The sequence below is a fragment of the Melozone crissalis genome, unplaced genomic scaffold (genome assembly GCF_028551555.1).
Source record: "Melozone crissalis strain CALT ecotype California unplaced genomic scaffold, PUWL_Pcris_2 ptg000027l_1, whole genome shotgun sequence".
NCBI lineage: Eukaryota > Metazoa > Chordata > Aves > Passeriformes > Passerellidae > Melozone > Melozone crissalis.
Window position 1 is genome coordinate 3,843,070 of NW_026535805.1, and position 17,984 is coordinate 3,861,053.

Genomic DNA, 17,984 nt, shown 5'->3' on the forward strand with positions numbered 1-17,984 from the left:
AAGAGGTGAAAAAAAGGAAGGCAACTGCTGGCACTAAAGTAAGAAGGAAGTGTGTGCACTGACTGCACAGGTAGTCAGGTGGTCACAAGATGGATTACTGCAGGTCAGGGCCCTCTCCTGGAATATTGAGCAGTCAGGAGACAGTTTTACTCTGCTTGATCCAGCACCTTAGCTAGCCTGGCAGTATCAAGTCGTTGCCCTATTATCTCCAAGGTGGAGCTGAAATGTAGGATCCCATGGGAAGCCTCAGTTAGACCAGTGCTTTTCTGTTTTTTTCCTTGAAGAACTGGCTTCTGTCATCAAAGACATTTTAATACACCTCAAAAAAACTTCTCACCATCTCCAACTCAAGGCAGCAAAGAATGGAAGCAGAGCCTTGTTCCCACTCTGCCAGATGTGCATTCCTGATGCCTTGCTCTGTCTGCCACCAGCCTGGATGAGGGCATTGGTCTTCCATGAGTGTCGTGAATCCCTAGGTGCTCTCTCTGCAGAGATGCAAATAGCATCCATAGCTAAAGTACAGGGTATAATTGCATCCATGCAAAGAAACTGTGCATGGCTAAGGCTCTCTGAAAGCTTGAATATGCTCAGTAAAAGCAAAGTTCCCATCCCATCGTTTTTCCCACAGATTATAGGAAACAGATTTCTGATGCCCATTTTAATGTTAGCTTAAAAGTGCACAGTGCCCAATAGATGAGTAATGCCCAATAGATCAGTAAATACATTTTTGAGAAACCAAAACAGAGGTTTCCAGATAAAAGCTTACCTAGCTGTAGTATTTTGAAAGAATGTTTGAGAGTTAAGTAAAGAAAACAATAGACTTTTCCCCCATGCATAACCTGTGCAAGGAAGGTTAAGTTCTTCTCTGCTGAAGAGCTGGTGATTTTTTGCCTGGAGATCTGTCATAGAGGCTGCTTTACAACACTCTCCAGTCATACAGCTGGAGGCATCCACAGTTCTGTCTGCCTATACCTTTGAATACACTTGAGTTTCTGTGGAGAAGCTGTTCTCCACCCACACCTCAACCCAGAATTTCTGGAGAGTTTTTACTAGGAATCCCAAATACTTAAGCAAAGCTTGTTGGTGAGAATATTTCCCAGATATAGAAGCATTTTCCTTTCCTGTCACTATATCTCTATTGAGAGACATTTCACATCCACCTGTTTTAAATACAATCTTTTAAGCCACCCTACTCCATGCCTTTATACTTGTGACGAGGATGTTCTCGTCCTTGCACAAGGGTTCAGCTTTCTGTGGAAGCAGTAGCATCTGTGACTTATAGAAGACTTCTATACAGGACTTCATTCCTCATCTGTGTGCCTTCTTTTTACCACACAGTAGCAGTCTGGGTGAGCTTTTCATGGGGCTGTCCCCTTCAGCTGGATACTCATCTCAGTTGAATAGAAACCTGAATTAGATTCTTGAATACAAGTATCCCAGCCTCCTTACAGGCTGCATAAAGGGCAAGATTAATGGAATGAAGCACATAAAAGACCAAAGATGTGTATTTTGCAAAGTGGATAACATATGGTTTCTTCTCACTGAGGATTTTACTTATGCTAAAACAGATTTTTCTTCTTATTCATATAAAGAATAGGATTTTCAGATGCATTTTTTTAATATATCACGTATTGTTGATGAATACCAGAAATGTACTGATTACTACAAATTCCTTTTTCCTTAAATTAATCTTTTATTACCTTTGGCAATAAGGCAGAGGTTATATATCACCTTCTTCTGGATTTTAAATATCAGGCTGTATTCATTCAGCAAAAGGACCAATGCTCTTGCAGCAGTTGTAAGCAAGATTTCCAGAACACTTGCTGTACAGGCAAATGGCATCACAGTTCATGTGCAGAGCCCAGAACTGTCTTGTTAAGCATCTGCAGTGAAATACTGGTTTCACTAAGCTTCAGCACTGATCTCAATTGAGTTTTACAATTGTATTGTATTGTATCATACACTTTGGCAAAGGCAATAATTCTGCCCCACCTTGAAAAGGATAAACATTGTCACTTACTCCTTTGGTTTTTGTGGCCTTTATTTCACAGGCTGAGAGTGGCCTTTTCTCAGTAACTCACAGAACCACTGTAAAGCCACAGCTGTCCCTTCAGGTAGCAACTTCACAGGCTCAAAAAGGACTCAAGTACAAGCAGCACATACAAAGAACAAGGGAAGCAGTAGCATGTGATATCTCCTGAGTGTCCTGCCCGTGTTTGCTGATGGTCTGAAGATACCCAGTTGTGGCAAAACTGTGAAAATGCTCATCATTCTTCACCACATTATTTCTATATGTACACCTTTCCACTTCAGATTATATACGAAATTGTGGGGTTTTTATACCCTTCATGACTGATGGCTTTCAAAATTCCTTAAAAGTATTACAATGACATTTGAAAGCAGTCAATGTCTTAGCTGAAGCACCAGAGCATCCTACAAAAGGCCTCAGGAAAAGTTTTGTAGTAGTAGATACCACTTCATAGAATCATAGAATGGTTTGCATTGGAAGGGACCTTAAACACCACGGAGTTCCAACCCCCCTGCCATGGGCAGGACACCTTCCACTGGACCAGGCTGCTCAGAGCCCCATCCAGCCTGGCCTTGAACACTTCCAGGGACGGATCATCCACAGCTTCTCTGGGCAACCTGTTCCAGAGCCTCACCATCCTCACAGTAAAGAATTTCTTCCTATCATCTAATCTAAACCTATTCTCTCTCAGTTTGAAGCCATTGCTCCCTCTCCTGTCTCTACATACTGCTGTAAAAAGACTCTGTCCATCTTTCTTGTGGGTACCCTTCAGGTGCAGGTTGTAATCAGGTCACTCCAAAGCCTTTTCCAGGCTGAAAAAACCAAGTTCTCTCAGATTTTCCTTGCAGGTGCCCCATCCCTCTTATCATCTTGGTGGCCTCCTCTGGATGTGCTCCAACAGGCCCATGTCCTTCCTGTGTTGGGGACCCCAGAGCTGGGTGCAACACTCCAGGTGGAGTCTCAGCTGAGAGTAGTAGAGGGACAGAATCACCTCTCTAAATCTGCAAAATCTATTTTGTTCTTTGCAATAGCCAAAGTTACTCTGGAAGTACATATTTACAACAATTTTGTAACATAAGTTAATAGTGATTTTCAAAATATTGCACTCAGCTCCAGTGTTTCATTTCTGCCTGCCTAGACTTCTTCAGAAGCAAATACTTATTCTGGGAGAGATCAGACTACGTACACAAGGCTCAGCCAGTAGCATGCATGTTACAGATGGACCCTGCTGATCTGCCTGCCTTTCTTCTGGAGAGCTGGCCAGAGGCAGTTTGGGCAGCTGTGGTGTTGCAATAAGCAAATGTAATCTCATTCAAATATGTGACCATGAGTTCAGGGCTCTGCCTTGTTCACATGAGAGGAACACTGGAGTGACGGCAGATCTGTTCTGCCCCATGGATAGGTTCACAGGTACAAGCAGTTGCCACTGCCTCACTGACTCATGAGAGCTCTCCCAAAGGGGGTGAAGATTCAACCCTCAGAGATATTGAGGCTGCACAACCTCAGGCCATGTGTTTATGGCTGGGGATATGATCTGAGCTCTTGTCTTCTGTGTGACAAAGATCAACCTGCACAACCTCTGCTACAGTCCCTGCATCCCTCCTGCCACTTCAGGGATGGTTCTACCTTCCCTGAATGTATCCTTGCTAACCAAGGAAGGGGGACAGAACAAGACTTTGAAGGGATCCTGCAGCAGCCTCCAGAGAGTTCTTTAGAGGTAGAGTTACAAGCCTGAGGAAACCAAGTGTGGTGCCAACATTTGCTTTACCATTCTACCAACTTTCCCTTGTGTACATGCCTGCTCACAATATGATAACTTGTTTTGTGAGCAAATATAAAGCAAATGGGAGGTGGGAAAATTGGAAGATCTATTTGAGGGAATAATGGCAATATTAGCAAGACAAAATCATTATGTAGGCATGTCTCCCAGTGAGGAGTTTTTGTTTTGTACATGTATTTTTGTTCAGAGTGGGAACAAACGAAGGAGATATTAGAGCAGATGAAATCCAAAACTCAACCAACCAAGAATCCAGCACACATCTAAAGCCAAGTCAGTGGGAATTTTGCCTTATTCATGAATGCTATAGTTCCAAGCATCCTTAATGATAACATTCTTAATTTTATAAATCATACTACAACCCATATAGTCTATATTTCTGGTCATGCAACGTAGTTTCTATTTAGATTTAAGTAATTAATTTCACCAGTTTGCAAGAGATTTGACCTTTCACTTGCCTTTCTCTATTAGCTACCAACAACCTTTCAGACAGTGATACATTTCTGGTTTGGAGCATCATGAAAATGAAAAGAGAACAACACAACAGCAAACATTTTTCAGTGACATAAAGGATAATAAAACTGGAGATTTGGTGATTACTGTGCAACTCAATGAATTTTCAAATGATCAGTTCAGCTAGCAACACTCCATTATTCAAATGATTGTTAAGAAAAAAATTTTTTTTCTGGTATTAACAGACAGTTTATAATATGATACAGCATATATTACTTCAAATCTGTGAGGGAGAGAATGAGACAAAATAATATTTCTCTTTAATAACCTACACATACCATGTTTTTTAGTGTAAGCATACAAGATTAACATATGAGCTTCCCTAAGTTGTTTTGCAGCTGATCTATTTGCATCCAATACATTGTCCCAGTACAACAACAACTAAAACTACCAATTTATTTTGTGGAAAAAATGTTGTTCTTCTCTGGGCTTCTCTTCTCACCACATGCCATCAGTAAAAAACATTATATTTTAATCTGAATTCTGATTCCAAAGTAAATAAAATACTTTCCTAGTTTAGCCATCAAGCTTTTAAATAAGTGACTGTTTTAACTTGTGAAGAGTCCAAGATTAGGACAAAAACTTAATCAAGATGCAAAGAGATGTTAGGATATATTTGGGGCTTTTAAATTGCTTCATAGCCATGCTCAAAATTAAATGGAAATTATGGGGTTTTTTTACATGTAACCAGCAATAGGCATTCTTCATCTGACAGAGTCAGGTTAATGTTTAAACAAGTTGTGTGGGATCTACTGATGTCCCAGAAAATCCCTTTATCAAGGACATTCCAGATGATGGTAATAGCCTTTAATTTGACCCCAAACCCAAACCTCCAGGTTTTGATAACATTTTATTAACATATATCTAATTTCCAGGCATCAGAATTATTTTGGGTATTGTTTCAAAACACAAATTCCCTGTAGCAATTAAGCCAACCTTTGATTCTTTGTGACAAATTTTAGCACAGTTCAAAGGAGTTTCCATTAGTTGGAAAGTGATGTCTGTGGGTCTATAAATGCATTAAATAATTTGTTTAAAATCAAACTTAAAATATCCTATTTTTTACTGAAAACAGGCAGAGCATATGAACCAACTTTACATGGACACAGTTTTACTGTTTACACTCTCTGGCACTAGAGATTTACCAGCCCTGTGGCCTCACATTTGAACACATAGACAACACACTTCGAGAGCACAGCCCTACACAGAGAACACATTTCCAGAGCACAGTTTCCTGCCTTCTGGAAGCAGACTTTTGCCATTGTCACTTGTTTGTAGATCCATTTCCTAAGCCAGAATTCAAGATGTGACTCCACACTTAAAACAAGAAAGCTGCCTGGAAATTCAACTTTGTGGCTACAAAATGTGAAGTTGTCTGCTACAAAAGGACTATTCTTTCAGGAAAATAAAGGGCCTCTGCAGTCTTAGCTTTAATTCAAGGAAAAAAGAGGTACTCCATGTACCTTGGTATTTATTATGTATGCTAGGTAGGGGTAAAAACATCTTCCTTTTAATTCAACATTAGTTATAGCATTTTAGACAGTGTGGAGCAAAGGAGTGATGTTCTTTTTCTTTTAAAAACATATTGGGGATTTTTTTAAACTTACTTTAACTTGAAATTTGCAAAATTTGATGTTTCAAGCTCACTAGTTGGCAATTTAATGTTTTTTTCTGTTTCGTGCATCCTGAGTTCTCTTTTTAATTTCATTTTTTTTCTGAAGTAAATGTAGTCATGAAAATGGATTTCTGCTTGAAACATTATTGACTGGCAAAGGAATTTTGCTTTTATATGTAAGAACAGCCTGTCTTTGTTGTTCAGAGTCCAGATTCTGGCAGGATGTGTGTTGAAGCATATTTTAGACTGCAATTATTAAAACTTCTTTCAGTGTTACATAGAACACATGAGTCTTTTTAAAAAAAATAAAATAAAAACCATTGATTACTTAGATTGCAGTGTCCCTGCAATGCAATGGATTTATTTCAAGACTTAAAATACAGTTTTTCTTTTGGAATGCTGGTTTCACTAAACCTTAATAAAGAAAAAAAGCTTACTGTTAATGATGCTCTGTAAATTATCAACATTTCAGCAAAAAAGATGAAAGTAAAGATCCAGAAAAATATTAAAGTAAAAAATCCAGACTTTTTCTGCCAGAATTTTCTCCTATTTTACTGAAGTGGGATTGATTTACTTTAAGCACAGAAAGTATACAGGAGTCAAAAGTTAGAGAGTTGCACAAAGGTCAGTTTGGTGCAGTTTGACAGAGGCGGGAGTTGAAGAGCTCCCTGCAGAAAGCTCTGTCTCTTTTTGACAACACAGATTAGTTTGCCTAGATAAGCACTTCAATTCTTCTCTTTTTCCTCAGAGCATACAGACTGAGCACTAGGTGTCACAGCCTTGTCACCACGTGTCTGGGCCACCCACCTTGTGGAAAGAGCCAGAAATAAGTGTGGTTTGGGTCAAACCTTGCAGCAGGAAAGATGTAATGGGAGGAGGGGGTCCCACAGAGGTGGTGTAGCCCTGCCCTGAGACTGCTCATCTCAAGACCCTTGCTCAGTCCAACCCCCTCAACTCACTTCCTGGAGGAAGACTCTAAAGGCTGGCTTTGTACAGGTGAGTAAAATGCATGAATTATCTGGCCTGCATACAAGCTGTGCAAAAGAAAGGAGATTGGGCCCCCTTGCTCTCTTTCACTTCTACCTCACACCCCCAGCTCTGGACTATTCACATGGCAGGATCAACATTGGATCTAAGGACTACTGATATTCTTTGTTCTTTCTCCCTTTTCTGTCTTTTTTCTCTCCTCCTTTGCTTTTCCTGAGCCACACATGGCTGTCATGTTCTACCCCATGCTCCAAACTGAAGTTTGTTGTGGGAGTGGGGAGATTGTGGTAGCGGGCTGTGGCTGTGAGCCAGGACCTTTGAGAAGGTTGCTGTGGGGCTTGAGAGCTTATTGAAATGTACTGTACAAAATACAAGGGCTTGTGGAAGTCTACTGTAGAATTTAAGAGCTAGTGAGCCAACAGCTTTTGTGTCTACACATGGGCTGGGTGCTGGAGTTATGGTGACTGCACAACAAAGTACAGGAGCCCCCAGACATGTGGTCCAATGTCTTTGTTCAGCCTGATGAGAATTTATAAGGAACATCACAGCCACTGCTGGTGCATTGGAACACCTTGCTCCCACCACCAGAACCCCTTGCTTTGACACTGTATCCTCACACATCTGCAGGGCAGCGCTTTGTCTATCTCAATTAGTCATTTATGGAGAACAGAGCATCCACTTGGTCCACTCAGTCCTGCTCATGCCATTTCAAACAACAAACAGTGACCTAACAAAGCCAAACTCCATCTCCTTCCAAAGCACTGGATCTGAAGCTGAACACTGAAGGTGAGCTGGTATCCCACAACTGTTACCATTGATTTTGGTTTAGGAGCGTGGTAATGCAGCAATGATTTTGAAGGCCAAATCTCAAAAGTCACAGGCAATTTTTACTCAGTACTTATTCTGAAAAATCACATTGGACAATTTCACCCAAAGATTTTGGATTGTTTATATCAACAGGAAACACATCCTTCCCAAACTTTTTGGGTTTTATTAGCCGACATGAGCCGGCAGAACAGTTAGGAAAAGAGTTCTTAGCTCCTGGCCTAAACTCTTGGGGCTATGAAAGAGGAAGCAGAAAAAAAACCAAGCAAAATTGTGCTCTGAAAACCTGGACTACAGTTTATTACATTGCACCTTGAACATGCATTTTATCTTTACAGAAAATACTGCAGCAATAAAAATATCCCTGTCCCAGCTCACTCTGACCTCCCTTTAGAAAGACAGGCTCTCTTTGAGTAAGTCAGAAAATTATAGATGGACAACTCTATGCATTTACAGTAATGTTTCACGTAGACAGTATTGTCTCAAAACTTGAAACTACTTAAAAGTGGTCATAACTACTTTAAATCATGTACTTCTTTTTCCTCTCCAACAGTGAAAAATAAAGAAGGATGTAATAAATAAAACAGTGGAAGGAAGCCAAAAATGTATTTGTCTTCATGTTATTTTGTGGCTTACCACATCATACTGAAGACTTCAGCATTATACTTTGTTGAATGTTATGTCAATTTGCCTGCCAGCAGAGAGTGGTTCCTTTCTCTTCCAAAAGTGGATATAGGAAGTAAATCCACTCTTTTAATTGCAGATTAGTTTACATGGGAAGTGGTTATACAAACAAGAAAGACAAAATAGATGGTAGTTTAACTATGTCAATCAATCATATTAAAATAAAAGTATGAAAAGTCTGCTTAATCTCAACATGATGCCTCTCAAATCCTCAAACATGCTTTGTCAGTAGTGCAGATCTTTTTGACTTCATACTTGACAAGAATTGGGAATTAATTTCCATCTGGTTTTTTTGCTCAATCTTTTCCAAATCCTGACACATTATCTTCTTCGAGACATTTTTCAGCTTTCCCTTGTTCCTGCACCTAGTATACTTCCAAATTCAAGATCTTGACCAAGTGGAATTCTCACCAAGGTCCAGGAGAAACATCAAACACACATAGTAAGCATACATAAATTTAAATAATCTTTGAAAACTAAGTACAACTGCAGGGGCTGACAAATGCATGGCTGTATGTATTGCTGCAGCTCCTTAACTAATCTAGAAAACTAGAAGGGTTGAAGGCCAGTGAAACAAAAGCTACAGGAATAAAACATCATTCATTTGGCTGGAGCATGATCTAGAATGTTGTAAAAAATATTTGCAAGGTGAAAAATGAGAACCCCCGTTCTGGGGCAGTCTTTTATTCTTTCTCCTCCACTTTACAACATAATACCTAAGGCATTTAGAAGTACCAGAAATATTTTTTCCTTCCGTTCCCCTAAAATACTTTTACCTCAGCTTCTCCAACATCCTCAGAGAAAGACATTGAGTTGCATTTTGTGCTGTTAGACTGTTTATGATTTTTCCATATTTCTATTATTGCTTCATGTTTCTCATTTTAGAATATGTCGTTTCTGGAAACAACTATCATGAAAATACCAAAAAATCATCAATAATCCTCAGGATATACACATATTAAACGTTCATTACACACAACCTTCAAATCCTATCTGATCCCGTTGGCTTGTTTGCATTATGCTTTCTTTTTAGTGTTTAAAGGGTTTTATGGTATTTACTCCCACATTCCTATGGTGCAGCAACTTTCTTTTGAGATATATTCCAATATTTTCCAATAGATTTAGTTCCACACATAAGATAAAGGTTTATGTTCCACTAATCCAAGCTCCTATATGAAACTTCCATTTCAGAGAAGACAGAGGTGCTACTTCCTTCCCTTTACTTTTGAAAAATACTTTTTAGTTTTGAACATTAAGTTGGTGCAATTTCTCCTAATAGGCGAATTTATATTCACACATTCTATAAAATGCAGATTGCATAATACAGCATGATGGCTCTATTCCATTATGCTTCATTACTAGGTTGGAAATTACTCACACAGTATGTTTTTCTCTTTAGTACTCTATCATTCTAAATTATGGCTGCACTGTAGGTTACTCTATGTAGTAAATAAACACAATTCCTGCCTGGCACCCTACTAACAGTGAGAAACACATTCCTTCCCAGGTGGTCCTGAGGCCTTACTTGAATTCTAGCTATGTAATTACATTCAACCTGCCGGAGGGTCTCCTTTAGACTTTGCAAATGTATTCTTCATTTGTCATGATTTTATAGCAGTGCCTCAAGCAGTGGAACAGCTACACTTGCATACTACAGCAATCTTGGTACTTCAGTATAACTTACCTCAGCTGTTTTCCATGCTTTCTAGAATCATGGGGGAAAAATAACTGACCATAGGAAAAAACTGATAGAAAACAACTGTTTTCAGTATTTAAAAAGGAACGACCGAGTGCATTATCTTCCTAAAGAAGTAAAACTGCTCATTCTTCAGCTTTAATGTTCATGATTAATAAATTATCTTAAGCCTCTGACATTGCTTGAGAAAGCTGGGTTAAACTAAATCTAGAGAACAGTACATAATCACTGATAACTCAGCGGAGGAAAGGAAGTGTACTAAGGAGAAATCACCAGCAGGCTAGGACCTTTTAATCAGTAACTCCAAACTGAATATCCATTTCTGTGGTACACACATTAACGCAGTAAAATTAGTCTAAGGTTACAGTTCCATTATTTCAAGGAGAAGTGACCCTTCAGTTAAGAGGGTTAAGTATTTTGGAAGGCATCACTTCAGCATGATTAAACATCCAAAAGAAAGAAAAACTCTAGTTCACTTGCAAAAATTTTGAACAGCAGACAGCGATGCAAAAGAAGACACAAACTCTGCAATCATCAGAACTGCATCAGAAAATAGAGTTCTGTTGCACAGCACTAAAGGTTCCACTGTGAAGGTACTAAGCTCTTTATGCCAAATCCAAGACTATTTGTTACTCCAGATTGTGTTTACCCTTGTGTGAGGACTGAAGTCAAGCATGAGGAGAAAATTCCTGCTTACAAAAAGACCCACTTACATTACACTGGAAGAAGCAGACATTTTCTAAATTTTGGGGGAGGAAAAAAGGCACAAAAAAAATCCTTGGAAAAGTAAGGGAAATATTCTGAACCCACCTCCTTCTTCTAGTAGCTCATAAGACTCATCTCTAATTCAACAACTACAGTACAAATTACTGTCCCTTATCTGACAAATCTGCAAACAGGTTTTCCTGTTTCATGTGGTCTAAGCACTGAAGCATTAATTCTTTCTAAGATTTTGACTGAGATTTCCTCAGGGCCTGAGAAAACTTTGCTGTCCAAACTTACATACCTGCTGATAATTCCCACATAAAAACACAGATTTCCAATATCTGCCTGCAATAGTAACTATTCAACATTAAGGCATTTAAATGAAAGCATTGTTTAAAGTGTCATTTTCTAGAAAAAGATCACTCTATTTATCAGTTTCCTAATTTCCAAGCTTCAAATTAATCATCACACTGCTACGTGTAACATACGCACAGTATAAAAGTGATATTTGTGATCAGGGTAAAGTTACAGATCTCTCCAGCTTCTCAAGTAAGCACTCAAGAACAATGTATTGGATAACTGGTCTAATTTTCCTAAATACCACGCAGATATAGGAAACATAAAATAAATACACAAGGGTAGTGACAAAAAAGACCTTCCCACAAAACTGACATTTCAAAGGAAACCCATCAACAAAAATAGGACACACCTATTTAAAATGTCATTCCAGCATTTCCTAAAATTTAATTCTTAATCAGTTATCTAGTTCTGCATTCTAGTTCACCACGTAAAGATAGTTCAACATCTACTCAACAATTACTGAGATGAAATTGGGTATTGGGAAATAGCCAAAAACATGCCAAAATTCTTCCATTTGAAACCCTTAAAATCAGGGAAGAAAAGCAAAGAAATAGACAGAAGGGAAACAGAAGAACTGAAATATTTTAAAAACCAAACAGAAACAACATGAAAATAAGAAAAGCCAAAGGGATGACATGAAGGCCAAGAATGTGTACCAAAGCTTGACCAATTCATCCGCATTGAAATCAGAGGACAGAGTTGAACAAACACTCCAAAAAGGACATAGTGTCATTCAAAAAGGAAACTGAAAAATACAGAAAATTTGAAACTGAGTAACTACAACCAGTGGTTCAGGGATGAAATGTGGTGCAGCGAGAAGGACCAAAACTTGATGACCTGAAGTGCAGGAATATGGACCAAAGCTTGCCCAATTGATCCTCATTGAAATTTCAAGACTTCATTCCCTCCCCTGAAATGAAATCCTTCCTTCCAGGAAAGGGAAGGAAATCTTGAAATCAAAAGACAGAGTTGAACAAACACTCCAGAGAAGAGATATGGTCATTCAAAAATAAAATTGAAAAATCCTGAAAATTTGGCTTGAAAGCGACTACAACCAATGGTATTGAGATGAAATGTGGTGAAGTGAGGACCAAAACTTGCTAAAATTAATCCAGCTGAAATCCCTAAACTCTGGGAAGAAAGGGAAACAAAGAGACAGATGAGGGAAAAAAAAAAAAAACCAAAAAAAAACAAAAGCAAAAAAACCCACCAAAAAAACGATAGGACAGATAAACAGAAAAAGCCAATGGGAAGACCTGAAGTGTAGAAATACAGACCAAAGCTTGCCCAATTGATCCTCATTGAAATTGGAAGATTTCATTCCCACCTCAGAAAGAAAAGTCTTCCTCTTCTTTCCTTTTCAGGGAATGAAATCTTGAAATCAAAAAACAGAGTTAAACAAACACTCCTGAAAAAAGATATGGTCATTCAAAAATGAAATTGAAAAAGCCTGAAAATTTGACATGGAGTGACTACAACCAATGGCACTGAGATGAAATGTGGTGAAGTGAGAAGGACCAAAACTTGCTAAAATGATTCCCATTGAAATCCCTAAAATCTGGGAAGAAAGGGAAATAAAGACAAAGAAGACAAACCAGAAGAATTGAAACTTGAAAATAAAAAAGAGAATAAAAGCTTGGAGGAAAAGCTTTTATTATTATGAAAAGTTTTATTATTATAAAAACAGGAAAAGCCAATGGGATGACCTGAAATGCAGGAGTATGGACCAAAGCATGCCCAATTATCCTCATCAAAATCACAAGATTTCATTCCCTTTTCTGGAAGGAAGAATTTTCTTTCCTTTTCAGGGAATGAAATCTTGAAATGGGAAGACAGAGTTGAATAAGCACTTCAGAAAGGTGATATGGTAATTCAAAAATAAAATTGAAACATCCTGAAAATTGAAGTGGTGTGACTACAACTAAGGGTCCTGAGATGAAACGTGGTGAAGTGAGAAGGACCAAAACTTGTCAAAATCACTCAAATTGAAATCCCTAGAATATGTGAAGGAATGGAAACAACAAGACAGATGTTAAACAGAAGAATTGAGGCTTCAAAAAAAAAGAAAAAAAACAATAGGACAGATAAACTGGAAAAGCTAAAGGGATGACCTGAAGTGCAGGAGTACCGACCACAGCTTGCCCAATTGATCCTCATTTCCTCATTGCAATTGCTGGATTTCATTCCCTTTCCTGAAAGGAAATTCTTCCTTTCAGGTAAGGGAATGAAATCTTGAAATCGAGGACAGAGTTGAACAAACACTCCAGAAAGAATATATGGTCATTAAAAAATGAAGGTGAAGTCCAGAAAATCTGTGATGGAGACTGATTAGAACTGTTAAAGCTTAACTAAACAATCTATTTGTCTTTATAGCAGTACTTACAGTAAAAGTTATGTCTTCCTTGTGGGTTCCTCATTTGGTGATGCAATATTCTGGAGTCACCATGCTTTTGTTCTAAGATAAAGCATTTTCTTTATTGCTGTGTTTAAGAAGTCTTCTAAACAAGTCATCTCTTCATAACATATTCTCTTTTGAAGTACATTTATTGCCTCTCTCTGTATTTCCTGTCCAAAACAGTAAATGTACAAATAAAGGTAAAGTGGTAAGTTAGTAATTAGGACACATGGCATTTATATAAGGTTGTAAATTTTCATAGTACTTTACAGATGGCCACTGATACAACATGTTAGGAAGTGCCTACAGACCTGAACAAAAATTACTTGGGTCTCGAATAATTGTATCTGAAATGTTCCAGAAGGTTTAAAAGAACATACCTTCATTAAATTACTAAATGAAAACTAGCATTTCCAATAATTCTTCCTTTCTTAAGCATCATTCACATGAACCATATGCAGCATTCAGTCCAATTGTTTCTAAAGGTCCCCAGGATGTCAGGTGTGACTCCAAGTAGAAAATTTGTTTCATTGTTTATTGAAGGAAGATGGGCATTGCTACAATTCCTTTTCTTATTTATGATTTTCCTAAGGAGCATTCACAAAATAGGCTGTTAAGCATCTTTTCTCAACAGTATCAATAGTTACTGATCAGGACACTTATAGGAGTTAGTGATTTAAAAAGGGAGTAACAATCTTTAGAATTTGGTTTCCTTTTTTTTTTTTAATTTGTCATTCCCACCCCCTCCCATGTGCTGCAATATTACGAATATGTCAAAAACACATTTTGAAAAAGGATCCTGATTCATATAGGTCCTTACCTTCAGTTGTCCACAGACTTGCCAATTTCAGATGTCATTAATTTCAGGCATATTTCTTATATTTTCATTGAATTCCTTAAAAGAAAATAATGTGCTGCAATTATTCCACGTTCTAGAAAAGCATAACACAGAGCAATCTTACATAGAAAATCTGGTCTGTTAGTCACAATATTTGTGAAAATATAATTGCCACTAGAGTCACGTAACAAAGCATAGCATTTTAAGTAATATGATAATATGGCAGTCATATAGCCTTATTTTTAAGCTTCTCACACATTATTTTAAATACTTGAAGATGTCATGAGGGATTAAGAGAATGACTGTAATCACCTTTCCCTCTCTCTCTTAAACATGCTATATAATCCATTTGTAAATATATGCAGGCACAAGCAAAGGAATATCTTCATCAGCAAAAGAAAGTCTAGCTTGACCTCTGGGATTCTAAAATGTAGCCAAACAACTATGCATGCTTCATTTTCAAGCCACTTTTTAATATCCAAGTCTTTTTGGCCAAGAGATGAACTCAAAATAATACAATCAGAAAACAACAGGACCTGTTTCTGAAGGCTGCATCACAGAGAACTCATTCCCACTCCTATTCAATGAAAAATGAACTTTTTCTCATAAATTCCACAGGTTGCTAATCTGGACCCAGACTCCAGAAACAGAACCACAAGCAATAGAATTAAAACATTGTGCTCATGCACAGTCATATGATGTCATTCCTTAAGGTTTTCATAGAACTTCTTAATAGAGAGAAGCACCAAGTGTGAGTCTCTGTGGTAGATACTGCAATCATTTCACACACCTAAATTTTACAACTTTCCACCTATTAGGAGCTCTGATATTTTGCTTAAAGCCCTGAAGTCAGGCAAACATCGTAGACCACCAGAGTTTTGTTTTTTATCTTTGATTGTTCTTTGTTGTATCTCTTTTGCAGTTAAACGTTGGAAGTATGAGTTGTAGTTGACAAAGACCAAACAAAACAGGAACACAGTAGCATTTTTCGTTGACTTTGAAACTTTGTTCTTACCAAGAGCCAGATAGCTATGGTGGAGATGGACATGCAAATTCAAGGAAAATCTGCCTTGCAGCAAGACTTATCTGTGTGTTGTTACTAATCACTAGTGTAAGAACTTTAAATTAGAGAATACTTTCTACTTTTAGGCATTTATAGTATAGGATTTCATCTACTCTGTAAGTAACTCAACTGTTCTAATAGACAATACTCCTCTGCTCCCATTTAATTTGAAGTGATACAAATCTTTTGATCCACCCTTCAGTCTCTCTGTGAAAATAAACCTGTATGTGCTACCACCTAAGAACCAACCAAAATCAATAGCACAGAAAACCAAGCCCAAGGAATTTTGGGTAAAAAAACAAACACAAAATTCTTAGAACTGCACGAACCACTAAAGGTGGTCAAAGCAAGCCTAAAAGCATAAATGATCATTACAGATTTTCCAAATAACGTGTGTTTCTGCTCTGATTCTGTTTTGATTGTTTGGCCTTTTTTTTTCTACAGGCAAACTCATTTGTCTGGGGTGCAGGTTTATGAAAATGCTTTCAGATGATCGATGCTCTTTACTGAAGCTATTTTTGATCATTTGGTTATTACAGAAGCACACAAATTGCCTGGTGTCATTTCTGCTAAATTGTGTATCTCAGTTCTGTGAGCAACTGCCACAATTCCCTGTAAATCATGTGTGCCTGCACTTGGGGACTGACAATAATTAGGAAAGTATGAATTACATTCACTTCATATGAGACAGTTAATGAAAATCTTCACATGTAAATCTAGAGTAGGAGAAGAGTTAGACTCTATGAATAAGAGACTAATTGATGAGTTTTCTTGGAATTCCTAAGGGAATGGGATCTCTGCTGGGCTTTCCACTGAGAATTAGGGCAGATGAAATTATCTTTTCTTTGATTAAATACTGCAGATCTCATTCATAGTCTAAGACTATGCAGCCATAACTCTGAAATCAAGTCTCTTCATGATCTTCAATTTTAGTAATTTGCATTTTCTAGAAACAGAAAAAAATATTGCAGCTAGTAATATATCCTATATTAATTTCAATCTTGTCCTTACAGTCTATTTCCTCCCTTTCTTTTCCCTACTCTTTTCTCTCCAACCCTGTCACCAAAAACATTTTTTCAGGATCTCTTTAATCTCATCTGTAGAATACACTTAGATGGTCCAGAAGACTTTCACCTCAGATAGACAAAATTAGGTTTAGAAAACACACAAAAATTGGTTCCTTAAGTTTATCTGCTTTATAAAAAGACTTTTGCCCTTTTTTTTTGGTATTTATTCTGCAATTTTGTCCATTTATCTGTATTTTTTTCCAGTGGCAATTGCAATTTGCAGCTGTGAATATATTCCCCCTACAGTCCAAATTATGCATTTCAGTAGAGTTCAAGAACATTCTTAACCCCTCAAAATCACTTTACCTGCCTCTCTTTTTCCTTTAAAAACTCCATGAATGAATTCCAAGTTCCTCTTGGCAGAATTTCAATACATGAAAACGCACAGTTTTGACTGGTGGACCACAACCACACACAATGCATACATACAGCAATCTAGGCTTTGGAGCACAGCAGCAGAATGCACCTCACTGTCACAGCATATGTCACAGCCGAGACAGCTGCAATACACACAGCATCATCATACAATTTCAGAAAGCATCAACCAATACACAGCCCAAGTGAAAGTAATGGTCCTCTCACTAGTCCTAAACACATTCATAGTCTTAACCCTAGTAACCCTCTCCACCCCAATCCTATTCCACTTCTATCCAACAACCTCAAGAACACCCCCAACACAATTACAAACACAGTCAAAACCTCCTTCTTAATCAGCCTAATCCCAATAGCAATCTACATCCACTCCAGAACAGAAAGCCTCACCTTCTGAGAATGAAAACTCATTATAAACTTCAAAATCCCTATCAGCCTAAAAATAGACTTCTACTCCCTTACCCTCTTCCCCATTGCACGGTTCATATCATGAGCTATCCTACAATTTGCAACATGATGTATGACCTCAGACACCTACGTTACAAAATTTTTCACCTACCTACAAAATAATACCACACCAGAAGGCTGTAAGCATCCACTCTCTTCCTTCTTTAGCCCAGCCTTTTACACCCCTCATGCTCATGCCTTGCACCTGTGTGCCCTCTGTTCCCTTTGGTGGTTAGTCAGCACACATGGGCACTCCAGGTCTCATTGCTTTCAATGCTGCTCACCTGCTGCTCACAGCTGGAGCCCATTAGGAAAGAGGTTCAGCTGCAGTCCCACTCCCAATGACCACAAACTGTGTGCCTGCACCCAACCTTGGAACTGACCCCAGAACCATTTTCTCTAATGTCCCAGAGAAACTTTTACTGTGCTGTATCAGCTAATAGAAGACAGAAAGCACTCAAAGTTTCAGCCTTCTACCATGATGTATAAATCTGTTGACGTATTGTAACAAATAAAACCAATTGCTCAAATTGCCCTTCTCTGAAGAAGGTAGTAAAAGACTTTACTGCTGACAAAGTTCAGTGAAGTTCAAATGCTTTCCTCACACCTAA

General features: G+C 38.1%; 1 protein-coding gene across 1 annotated transcript in view; it reads right to left on the minus strand.

Moving 5' to 3' along the window:
- The window catches only part of KCNK2 (potassium two pore domain channel subfamily K member 2), a 106,115-nt gene extending 92,455 nt beyond the window's left edge, over window positions 1–13,660 (minus strand). Inside the window, exon 1 of the mRNA XM_054279541.1 lies at window positions 13,575–13,660. Coding sequence (XP_054135516.1) covers window positions 13,575–13,608 — 34 coding nt within the window. The 5' untranslated portion in view covers window positions 13,609–13,660. The remainder of the gene's footprint in view (window positions 1–13,574) is intronic.
- Window positions 13,661–17,984: the final 4,324 nt, after the last annotated feature.